A 12,609-nucleotide genomic window follows, 5' to 3' on the forward strand; every position below is an offset into this window, starting at 1 on the left:
ACCCTAAAACCGGTAACCACTTATGAAAATTTTTTTGGTAACCGAATTTTTCATAAGCGGTTTCATGCCCGGCTCTAATATTAAAAGTAACAACACAGGGACAGGGTTGGTTCTGATAATCATAAATTTTCTATGTTGTGTGTGGGTCAAAGAGAGTTACAACTTACAACAGTATATCAGTGCATCTTAATTTACACTAATATGACATCAATATATATTTTGATTACTAGGTTATTAATACTAGTGAAATACAAATTTAAAAAAAAATTTTTAAATAATTGATAGAACATTTATTTTCATATTTCATATTAAAATATTAACATTTTATAATGTTAGATTAATATGTTTTTATTTAGTTCATAATTGTCACATACATTACATTTGGGACTTAATAATTAAAACTAAAATATAATTTGGTATAAAACAAATGTTGATATATTCATAAAAAAATTGCACTACAAAAATGTATTTATTATAATGTCATTAGTTAACTAGGTTTACAATTCATACATTGAGTAAAAATAATCTTATCAATAAATTTAGAATATTTTTTGTGCGTATAGAGACCCATTCAGCCCAAAAACAATATTGAGTACCACAATCATTTTATAAAACAGGTACTAAATGTAGGCTAATTAAATACAATAATATATTTTTATCTCTAGTAAAATAATATAAATAATATAAATTTAAAATATAAAGTTAATAAACAAAAAAAAATAACTAATTTAAATTAGTTACATAACTTCAATGTATAAAACATAATAGTAATAAAATTTAAGATAAAATAATACTGAACATAAAACTGTGATAAAAATATCTTGACACATTGCAAGGAATAAAAGTTTGGACCATTATGGCAATATTGTTATTGTAATAAAAAAAATAGGTATATGGCCCCGATGAATTGAGCTTTAAAATATTACAATTGGTATTTCAATAGAAAAAATAATTTACTTTTATTTAACAGTCTTTTTGAAATAATAAAAAAATGTTTTTATACAATTTAAAAAATGGTAATTTTATTTAAAAAATTATGTGGTTGTAATAAAATAGTATGGAAGAAAATCTAGATTAAATTATGTCATTTTTATTAATTTATCAAGATCAAGGAGAAAAGTGCAGATCAATCTGTTATTTTGCAATAGGATAATATTCAATTATATATATATAGGATAGATAACTAATAAATTAAATGATGTCAGTTGTTGAAAATAAGCAGATAATAAGAAGTCTTCTAAAAAAACACATTAATACTATAATAGTTATATATGAGGTATGACCCAAAAGTAAGTGCACTAAATGTGTTGTGCATATGAATGTCATCGATCTATATAAATGAATGCAAATATCACGTCATGATCGGTGCGGAAATATTGTACTACAATACCCAATAAAATGTTGTGTGAAATTTAAAAATCTGCATATTATGAAAAGTTTGAAAATTTAATAGCAGCTTATGGACTTACTACCAAGTTTTTGAAGCGATATTGAAGGGATACTTCTACTTTGACTATGCCCCTATTGACTTGATTTATGAGTTTTTACCCAAAAATTAAATTCTTAGAGATGGAACTACCCCCAAAGAGTCACACATTTATGAAATAACTTATTATTTTATATAAATATGTTCTACATTTATAAAAAAAAAAAATTAGTACACTTATTTTTAAGACATACCTCCGAATACTGTTAAAAAATTAAGTAGTTTTTACTTAATTAAATTTGAAGACTAGAAAATACATAAGATCTTGGTCTGTCAAGTCACTAATAGTTACATATTGAAAATAATAATACATTTAGACAGAAGTTTCAGAGTTCAACTTCAGAACAAATCTATTTGATTTTGGATTGATAACTTCCTCAGTAATACTGAAATGGGGAAGCTTATGTACTGTACACAGAAGTGAAATATCGTTTTGGCGTAGTTGAAACACAGTTCCATCTTTGAGTGCTCGGGTCAATAGTTCATTACAAATTAATGACCAGGATTGAAGTGATTTTTGTTCTTTCTCATTCTAGAAAAAAAATAATATAAAAATATGTTTGTAAAAAATCAAAACAACAAAAATAATATTTTAATTAATTAATTGAATAAATTACTTGTAACACAGGAGCTGCACTTAAGTAAGGTTCCAAAAATGCTTTTGGTGAAGCATCATGAGTTAAACATAAAGCTAGGTGAGACAAAATGGTTTCTACAGTATGCCTCGGCTGTTGCCTGGTTACTCTTAAATACTTTTGAAGAGATCGTGCAATTGTTGGAAAAACGGCTTGAGCAGCTTCATATGGATCCATGGCAGAACCACCTCCTTAAAATACAAAAACCGTTTTTTGTAACTTATAATAATTCTGAAATAAAATTAAATATAATATTAAATGTAAAATAATTACCAGGATCATGATGAGATCGTTTAACATGGGTGAATGCTTCTTCGGCAGCTGTTAAGAGCCTAGCTCTTCGCTTTTTTACTCGTCGCTCATAGTCATGTTCTTCATAGAATCGTTCGTTATGACTTGAGTCACGACGTCTAGCATGACCATTCATTGTACCTCTGGATTGACTCATTTGGAGTGTGTTACTTCCAATACCCTCAATATCATAAAATTTAAAGCTGGAAGCATTCTTTTTAGACTTTGAAACTGGTAAACGCTCTAAGTATGGATTGTATATGGAAAATTCAGTATAATATCGTTCAAGCACCCAAACAGCAGCTCGCTGAATGCTTAACTGACCAATAGGATATGATCGGCTTTCACCATCAGGACTCCTAACAACCTATAATTTATGATAAGAATGATAAGATATTATATAATAAATAGATAGAAGGAAAATTAATTAATTTTTGATATCATTACAACTTAATACATTTTTGCTTTAAATTAATTATGATTATTTTCATCTTTGTAACAGCGTTAAGTTTCTAGGTAGAATAAGAATGGTGATAAATATTATCCTTACTGGACAATGTTGTTTAGCACTAAAATTATTCTCCAGTTTCAAATTGAGTATAAAATAATTATCATAACCATTTTAAACTATATATCAAGTGGTTCTTTCTATTAACATACAAAATGCAAAGCCCAGTACCACACACAAAACAGTACAATACCGCAGAAATTCATCATATCTCATAGTCTGTTACATCATAAATTTACAAAATCTCGAAGCCTGTATAAATTTACTTTTTAAGCATATAAATAAATAAATATTATTTTCACTTTTATAAAATATACGAACAAACATTTGATGCAGATAATTGAAGTCATACTTCATATAAAGGGATATTTAAGTGTTTTAATCATTATTTTAAAAAGTTTTAACTTAATTTTTTACATGATTTGGTGTCATCAAACAATTTTATTAAAAACAATTGTATTGTCATCATTTCTTACGGTTATATTATTTTTAAATGACAACATACTTTTTAAATTTCATATCCCAAATCAGAATAATTTTAAAAGTATTTGATTAAACATAAAAATTTCATTTTGTACAAGTTTTATTTTTTTCTATAACTTATAAGTTCCGTTTTATGCCAGAAAAAAATGACCATAATCTATAATGGCAATTCGATAACATTTGAAAATTCTATAAAAATATGTCGTGTTTAGACAGTACGGTAATATCAATATCTGCTTTTGTCCCATGTGGTTTTTGATCATTTGTGCAGTAACAGATGACGGCTGTTTAAGATAAGCAAATATATAACTTTATTTATTTAATATATACCTTGATGTAAAAAGCTGGCTGAAGATGTCTTATTTCCATGAGCACTATGGCAACATAATGAATACAAAGTAGACAATCACACAGGGAAGACGAATAGGATACCAAGGCACGATACTCGAGCAAATCTTCACCTGTAGCTGTGGCTCGTACTCCTGAAAAATTTAATATCATTTAAAATAAATTTTATATTTTACAACTTATTAATCATTATAAAAATAATTTATTTATATTCATAACATATACTATATAACTTTTAATATCAGATGGAAAGAAAAGTACAGATGTTTCCTACAACTTATTTGATTTTTATCTCATTTAGAGAGTATTACTTGTCCAGTTCATTTCGGCTATCTGCGACCGTTACAATTTCATAATATTAGGGGTCCAAAAACTATATTATATTTTTTAAAAAACTATCGTAATTCGTAATGTAATACCAATTGTTATAAATGTTTACATAAAATATTCTTTAAACATTTGATTTCCAAGTTAGAATATATTTATCATGACAAATTATTAATTAATATTAAATTTATTGGTTATTTCATCATAATATTTATTACATATTAATTTATTATTAGATATTGTTAAGATAACGCCACATCCGCATGTGTTGTTTCTATCTTACAAGACCGTAACATAGAAAATTTACGCTCAGCAGACCACGTTTAGCACAGTTAGTTTAAACATTAGAGTGAATTGACCTATTATGAAACTTGATAGTAAGAACATTATCTGTGAGATCATATGTTAGTTTTTCACAATTATTCAGTTTTTAAGTGAGTTATGACTTATGAGCATTTTTAATTTACAATAAATTATACACGCATAACTTCCTATAAAATTTAACTATCATAAAAAACCAACATATGAACTCAGATAATGTTCTTATCATCAAGTTTCATAATAATTCGATTCACTCTAATATTTAAATTTACAGAGTTAAACGTGGTCTCCTGAGTGTAAATTTGCTATGATAGCACTTGTAAGACAAAGATAACACATGCGATTGTGGCGTCCTCTTATTATCGGGGCTTTTATATTCCTAGAACATTTGGACAACTAAAATTTGTTATTATAATTAACTATCAATAAATTACCATTAATAATATTTTCTACAAACATTGGAAACCTTTAGGGAAAATATTAAAGCTTAATCTGAAATGAAAATAATAAATATTTTTTTAAATTCAGCTTATAAACAACTCATAATATAATATTTTACATCATGTATTTAGTTTACAAAATTCTGCGATAATTCAATGTTTTAAAATTACTCTGTGGACATTGTCAATGCAATTTCTTACATAAGCTTTTACTCCAACCAGATTTTATGTTCAAGTTAAAATAAGCAATATAGGTATAAGGTAGTATTTTTCTTTATAAAAAAAATATTTAAATTCATTCCTACTACCTAAAAATATAAAAATGTAATTTTATAGGTATTCATTATTTTAATTATTACACAGAAATAAAAGATAATTAAATTTCTTGATTTTGAGAATACACTCTGTCATATTATACAATTAACAATTATTTATTAGATAATGAATTCCAAAACTTACCCTCCGTGACTTGAACTACATAGAAAAGCCAAAAAATTCCACAGCAAATTGATACTAATGCTAAGACAATTGCTCTAAAAACATGAATACGAGGCATAGTTGCTTTCATGGGACGTAGGAAAATTGCCCATGATGCCACAGCTAACAAAAACATTTTGAATGCAAGTGAAACTAACACTCCTTTACATTCTGCGCCACAATTTAATAGGGTTTCTCTTTGTTGAGGGCTAAGATTTGTAGCTGCAGGACTAAAAACACCTAAAACAAAAAATACAAATATATAACATTAATTTAATATGTAAGTATAATAACTATTGTTTTTATTCCTGCAAAAATTAGAGTTGAGAAATTATATATAATGCCTTAGTTTTCATCGTAAGACAATAAGTACCTAGGTATTCAAAGTTTAATCTTATGAATTATACATAAATGAGGTAAAAAATACTTGGAAAATTAAATAATTGGTTATGAATAAATTACCTAATTTTGGTAAAACTAGCATAGCTAATGGGCTAAGAAAAGCGACTAGAGACAAAAGTCCAGTCAATGTAGTAGCTATATAACGATGGCACAATATTGGAAAAGCACTTTTTTGCTCAGTGTCTGGCCATAGGGCTCCCATTTCTTCCATCGATCCAGATTGCACTGAAGTGTTACCAGTAATCGCTGTAGTGTTTTCACCCCAATTTTCATCCTATAAAAACATAGCAATATGTTAAACATTAAAAATCAATATTATGATAATTTATCTTTCATGTTAATAAACAATAAATAATACAATGAAGTTGTATAAAATATTGGAAATATTAATGCAATTTTAAAGAAACGCTAAATTACTGTAATATGTTATCAGAGTTTATTGCACAATGTAACTGCTTAAAACGATTGAAAGTTTTTGAAAACCACGTAAAGTAAATTCCATAATGTATTGAGAAAGTTTCCTAAATTATTAATAATTTCATAACAACATAAGCATTGAACTTACTTAGAGGTACCAATATGAAGGAGAAATAAATATCTATATGCAAGCAAATATAATAAGTAATAACTTATAACCAATGCTTGAATAGTTAAAGACAAAAAAAAATATAGCTAGTAATTATTGTAATAATATTATACTATAGACTAATAATAATTACTTGAGGTAATATTTGCACTTCAACAACATCTTGTCCATCTCTTGTATCGTCTAACATCACAGTAGTTTGGTACGGTGCCATAGCTGTTTCGTACGGATTATTTAGGCTATCAGAATATTTGCGAGCAGTCCGAGTGTTGTTTCTACAGATGGAGATGTTAATAATGATTAAAAAACTATAAGTTGTGAATTAAGAAACTAAAAAACTTACTTATAACTGTTAGATCTATGATTAGTACCAGATTTTAGTGAGTGACTTTTGTATTTGGATTTGGAACTGTACTCACTCATGGACCTTATAGACTCGGTGTCCATAATGACAACCCAACGTCTTGCACATCACCTGTAAACAGTAAATCTAAAAGGTGACAAACGAAAATATGAAGAAAATGATATGAAATCTCACACACGGTTGAATATCAAACATACATTCTAAAATTATTTTATAAGTACTTTCATTTTGGGTACATATTTTAAATGTATAATCCCGACAAAAGTTTTTTGTTATTGGTAATATTTGAAGACGTTAGATCAATTCTATTATTATCAATTGACTTAAGAAAACTAGTAGGTAAGTAAAAAATATAATTACCCTTTATTTTCAATCATCACTCGATCGTAGTCCGTGCACTGTGCACTAAATAGACATAATTTTTTGTCGCACTTACTCGACGCCGTCTCGTAGAGTTGCAACTATTTTCAATTTTGTTTACATCTAGTAATGATAAATTATGTATCTAATTGTCCACAGTCCTGCAGCGTATAATGACCCTAAAGTACGTGACGATTTCGCGATTGATATGTTTTGTAGGTTAGGTCCGTCGTAAAGACATTTCGCGTTGCATTTGCTGACACCCTGCTGATAGCGCTTAATCTCTGGAAATTGGAATCCGAGCCATAGATAATAAAGATATCTTTTGTTATCTATGAATCCGAGGTATTTCCACCATAGATAATATAGATTATATTATCTATGGGTATTTCGGGCAGTCGAGCTGTCGAGCATGCCGAATGCTGGCCGCCAGGCATCTTGCTGGAAATCTTGTATCCACCCTTTGCCTTGAACATAGACATCAATATTTAATTTTAAATCATGAAGACTTAGAATACTATTCTAGGGTCTAGTCTTCATGTCTTAAATGCAAATCACTACTATATTATGTTAATCAGTGTTTTCATTTTATTTATGGCAGCAAAGAAGAAAAGGTTTTACCAGATGTATTATGTGCAAATTCAAACCCCTTTTACGACCAAATCACAGGTTTGAAATAAAAGTATAGCTAAAAAACCTAATTGTAATCATTTATGTTCACAGTACATCAGTTCTTAATTTGAAAGACAGACAAAAAAGATTCCATAATTCAATATGGAACCATTAAAAACAACTATTGATGATTGTGCGATCAAGTCCAAGTGAGAAATTAATAAATTATAAATACCTAGTGTAGCATTATAAAATCCAATTATAACCTACACTTGAATGCATTTTATTTTTAAAACTAGTTGTTTTGTTAATCTATGTATTATTAAATTTGTGCATTGTATCTAATTTATAAATTAGGTACCTAGTAACCTATTAGTAGGTACCTACTAATAAAAAAAATCTCAACTTCCTATGGAGAAGTGCAAAAAAGACAAACTCGAATAAAATTAATTCAATCATCTTAAAGCATTGCCCTAAGAAAATTAATAAATGCTTCCCCATACATATCAATACTCTCCACACAGACCTGAAATTAACAACAATCAACGAAGAAGCCAAACACTTTTATAATAGATTCACAACTGTCTTTCCTTCCACTAAAACCCTTTGATTAAAAATCTTTCCTCTCTCACGATCCTAAGCAGCCTCACCAGCCACTTAAAACGCAAATGGTAAAGAGACCTCTTAAGGCTCGGTCAAACAGAGAGCAGGCTGCCATGGTCTACGGGTACGCGGGCAGCGGTCGGTTGTATTATTTTACAGTGCCCGCGCGGGCAGACCGCTAGCTGTTTGACTGAGCCTAAAAAAAGAAAACTGAACCTATAAAAAGAAAAACATGTAAATAAATAAATAAATTTTATAACTTGAAAAATCAACAACAAAGTGCCATCATTGGTTGGCTTCTTTAATAAATATTTTGTATACTCATGTTATCTGTCAACTGTCTTATATCATATTATATACTTTTAATGCCTAGTGCCTACTGATATAAATTTTGACTTAAAATAAAAATAAATACATTTTTTTGCAATTTCTTTTAGATATAATGATATAATAGACGGTTCTAGAGTGTTGTCAATTCCACTTACTAGATGTGATGATAAAGTATTTAATGGAATTATTAAACAGAAAAATATTGAAAATCAAGTATTTAAAGGAATTATTAAGAAGGATATTATTGACAAAATTATTGATGGTCTTCACAAAAATAGTCAATTATTACAATTAGGGTATGAATTAAATTTACATCTTATATAATATGAAATTTGATGATACAATTTTTATTTTTATTTTTTTTTTCTATAATATATTACACAGTTCTAGAGTGAAGTCATTTCCACTTAATACAATATGTGGTGATCAAGCATTTGATGGAGTTAATAAACAGGAAAATATTGATGGTCAAGTATTTAATGGAGTTATTAAAGAGGAGATTTTTGATGAAACAGACATTCACAATGATAGTCAATTAATACAAAAAGGGTATGAATTAAATTTACACCATAGTATAATAATAAATGTGATAGAATAATTTTTATATTTTAAATTTTCTTTAAACATGTGATTTAACCTATAAAGAGTTAATTTTTAAAAAATAACAACTAAATGGTTTGGCAAGTGGGTCCCGCTCTGCTGTACATAAAGTGTCATGTGGGTCACTGCAATGGATGGGTTAAATAGGAATTCAATAGTACTAAATTAAAAAAAACAATTATGACCGTTGACAGTCTGTCAGCCTATATTACTAGATAAATTTTTTCTAAAAGGTTATTAATATTTAATTAATTTTTTAGGCTATTTGTAACAAAGTTGGTTGGAATAATTTTTTTCCGAAAACTTTTGAAAATATAATTTTGTGTATAAAATGTGATAATATACTTAAAAAGTTTAAAGGTGATACCAACAAATAATATTTTTTAATTACAAAACAATAACTGAAAATGTTATTCTTCGATTAAATACCTAATTTTGTCCAAATTAGAAATTAAAATATCTATAAAAATAAATTGTGTTAATTTATTTCATATATTTTTTGGGTTAAATATGTTATATTAATGAGAAACCATGTTTTTACATTTTCAAACTATATAAATTGAACATTTTATACATTTTTAACTACAAAATAATTTGCAAATCGTTGTGATTTTGTCAAAATAATATTTCTTATGCCTTTAAATAGAGTCTTAAAGAGTCAACATTTTATCAGTTACAAAAATTACTAATATAAACATTACGTAATAATTTAAAAAATATATAAAATCGATTTAGTCAAAAACCGGTTTGTTCGTAAAAATCTGTTTTCCATACTTTTTTTTTAGTTCTTTCCAATACTTTTGAAAACTACGGCGAATTTTCAATTTTTATCCCCTCAAAGTAACAATTAAATTTACTTTGATACCGTAAAATATACTGAAGTTTATAATCGAAGCATTATTTCGACTATTTATCGTGTACAAATACACAAAAATATTGTAATTTATATTTTAATATTGTATTTATTATATTCAAACATATTAGATAGATATATAAATAAATATAAAAGTTCTAGTCTAGATGTACGTATGATATAATATTTTGAATATATAAATTGGTTCAATAACTATAAATTTATTATTACAAATCTACATAATATGTAGTTATCTTTATTTTCCTTTATTATCTTTTTTTGATAAAAGTTAAAATATTTAAAATATTTAAATTTCTTTTTTTAGAACTAGAACTGAAGAAAATGGAAACACATTTGATACCGAGATAAAAATAAAAAAAGATTTTATTGACGGACAAGAATTTGAAGGAACAGTTTTTAATGAAAACCACTCTTTAGAATTGATTACTTGTATAAATATGGACATAACTTTTAACAGCTTAAGGGAAAATCCATTTAATGATTTCTGTGATAAAATATCTACAGCATCCAATTTAACTGTGCATAAAAGGACACATAACAGGAAAAAGCTATATAAATGTGATATCTGTGGTACACGGTTTTCCAAAGCATTAGATTTAACCAGGCATACAAGGACACATACAAGGGAAAAGCCGTATAAATGTGATGTCTGTAATAAAGTGTTTGCTAGAGCATCAGGTCTAACAAGGCATAACAAAATACATGCCAGAGAACAGCAGTATAAATGTAATATCTGTGGTTTACAGTTGTCTAGAGCATCACATTTAACCAGACATAAAATGATACATAATGTAGAAAAGTCTTATAAATGTGATATCTGTAATCATGCTTTTTTTCAAGAATATAATTTAAAAATCCATAAAAGGACACATAGCGGTAAAAGGCCGTTTAAATGTGATATCTGTAATACAGGGTTTTCTAAAGCATCACATTTAACCAGGCATAAAAGGACACATACCGGAGAAAAGCCTTATATATGTGAAATCTGTGATCAAGCTTTTGCTCAAAAGTATAATTTAACAACCCATAAAAGGACACATACCGGAGAAAAGCCGTATAATTGTAATATCTGTGGTTTACGGTTTTCTGATGCATCAAACTTAAAAAAGCATAGTAGGAGGTCACATACTGTAAAAATATCTTGATCATTGTGATATCTATTACCAATGTTTTCTCTTTGATCACATTTAAAAAGTTATACAAGGACACATGCCAAAGAAAACCGTATAAATGTATTATCTACGATTAAAGATATAATGGCTGCGCAACGAGGTGTGATTACGAGACCTCCAAAGTGTCTTCAACTTGAGCTACCATTATATCTTGAATCGTGGTATTTTCTGTTATATAGCGTTTTCCAAGGCATCAAATTAATAAAATCATACATTCATACGAGGATTCCTACCAGGAAAAGTCTTTAAAAATGCAACATATATTCAAGACACATTCAAATTATATTCTAACAATACAATTTATTTTATAATTTAATTAACAATAATATCTTTACTATCAATATATAACATTATTTAGTACACTACAAAACATAAAATTTATTTATATTTTTATTAGTTTTCCTTCAATTTAGTCATAATTGGCATATTATTATTTTAATTACTAACTGCTTAAGGAAAATTCCATTGACTGATATTTGTGATGAAATGTTTGCAGCATTCAATTTTACTGTTCATACAATTGGTAATTTGTAAGTACAACCGTTTTCAATTACCCTCAAAAGTTTAAATCACGGCTAACTTCCGCGAAACTTGGCCGTTTTGGCATTTCAAAGTTTTTGACTATCCCAAAATGTCGTTGACAATTTGTAAGTATTTGTAAGAACGAATTAAAAATTTGTAAGTCATCCCCCCCCCCCCACCATATTATCCTTAAAAAGAAGTCGGTCGTGCTTTATCGAGCTTTTTGAACTTTGACGGTTCCAAATCGTACTGCGCAATTTGTAAGGATTTGTAAGTCATTCCTCTCTATTTTATTCCCAAAAAGAAGTTGGCCGTGCTTTATCGAGCTTACTAAGGAGTATTGTTTTGGCTAACACGGCGTTTATAGTTGGGAAAAAAAAAATGTTTTTATATTAATATGACGTTATACCTGCATGTGTTGTCTCCGTCTTACAAGTGCGTAACATAGCAAATTTTACGCTCGGCAGAACACGTGTTGCTCCGTTAGTATAAAAATTAGAGCGGATTGACCTCTTATAAAATCTAAAAGTAAGAATATTATCTAGGCAACCTCGTAGGCTTTTTATTATATTTTAATTTTAACGCGATTTTTTTTACATCTTAAAATACTCATAACTCGCTTTAAAATTAGAATATACTAAAAAGCCCATAGTTAATCTTACCTTGAGATTTTATAAGAGGTCAATTAACTCTTAATTTTTAAATTAACGGAGCTACACGTGTTTTGCTGAGCGTAAAATTTGCTATTATACGCACTTGTAAGACGTAGACAACAAATGTGGGTACACGTCTTCTTAAATAATAATGTATATGGTATAGTGACTATACTATAGTATATTATACTTCTATAGCAGGGGTCGGTGATTAA

The 12,609-nt window shown here is 27.8% G+C and overlaps 2 protein-coding genes across 3 annotated transcripts; one reads left to right on the forward strand and one right to left on the reverse strand.

Moving 5' to 3' along the window:
* Positions 1-313: 313 nt before the first annotated feature.
* On the reverse strand, positions 314-7,208 carry LOC132951989 (vang-like protein 2). Its single transcript, XM_061024087.1, has 9 exons — positions 7,029-7,208; positions 6,648-6,779; positions 6,438-6,579; positions 5,779-5,992; positions 5,299-5,556; positions 3,734-3,885; positions 2,395-2,779; positions 2,104-2,312; positions 314-2,018 (listed from the first exon to the last, which is right to left on the reverse strand). Exons 2-9 carry the CDS (start codon positions 6,749-6,751, stop codon positions 1,800-1,802), a joined length of 1,683 nt encoding a protein of 560 aa, XP_060880070.1. The 5' UTR covers positions 6,752-6,779; positions 7,029-7,208; the 3' UTR covers positions 314-1,799.
* A 153-nt stretch (positions 7,209-7,361) lies between these two features.
* Positions 7,362-11,604, forward strand: LOC132951990 (zinc finger protein 678-like). Of its 2 annotated transcripts, XM_061024089.1 has the most exons (5): positions 7,362-7,697; positions 7,752-7,849; positions 8,681-8,869; positions 8,958-9,122; positions 10,352-11,604. In XM_061024089.1, the coding sequence occupies exons 2-5, from the start codon at positions 7,803-7,805 to the stop codon at positions 11,190-11,192; spliced, it is 1,242 nt and encodes a 413-aa protein (XP_060880072.1). In that variant the 5' UTR covers positions 7,362-7,697; positions 7,752-7,802; the 3' UTR covers positions 11,193-11,604. The 2 variants fall into 2 exon arrangements, with proteins under 2 accessions (XP_060880072.1, XP_060880071.1); XM_061024088.1 differs by having other exon boundaries at positions 7,362-7,849.
* Positions 11,605-12,609: the final 1,005 nt, after the last annotated feature.

This window comes from Metopolophium dirhodum, chromosome 9, assembly GCF_019925205.1.
Source record: "Metopolophium dirhodum isolate CAU chromosome 9, ASM1992520v1, whole genome shotgun sequence".
Lineage (NCBI taxonomy): Eukaryota > Metazoa > Arthropoda > Insecta > Hemiptera > Aphididae > Metopolophium > Metopolophium dirhodum.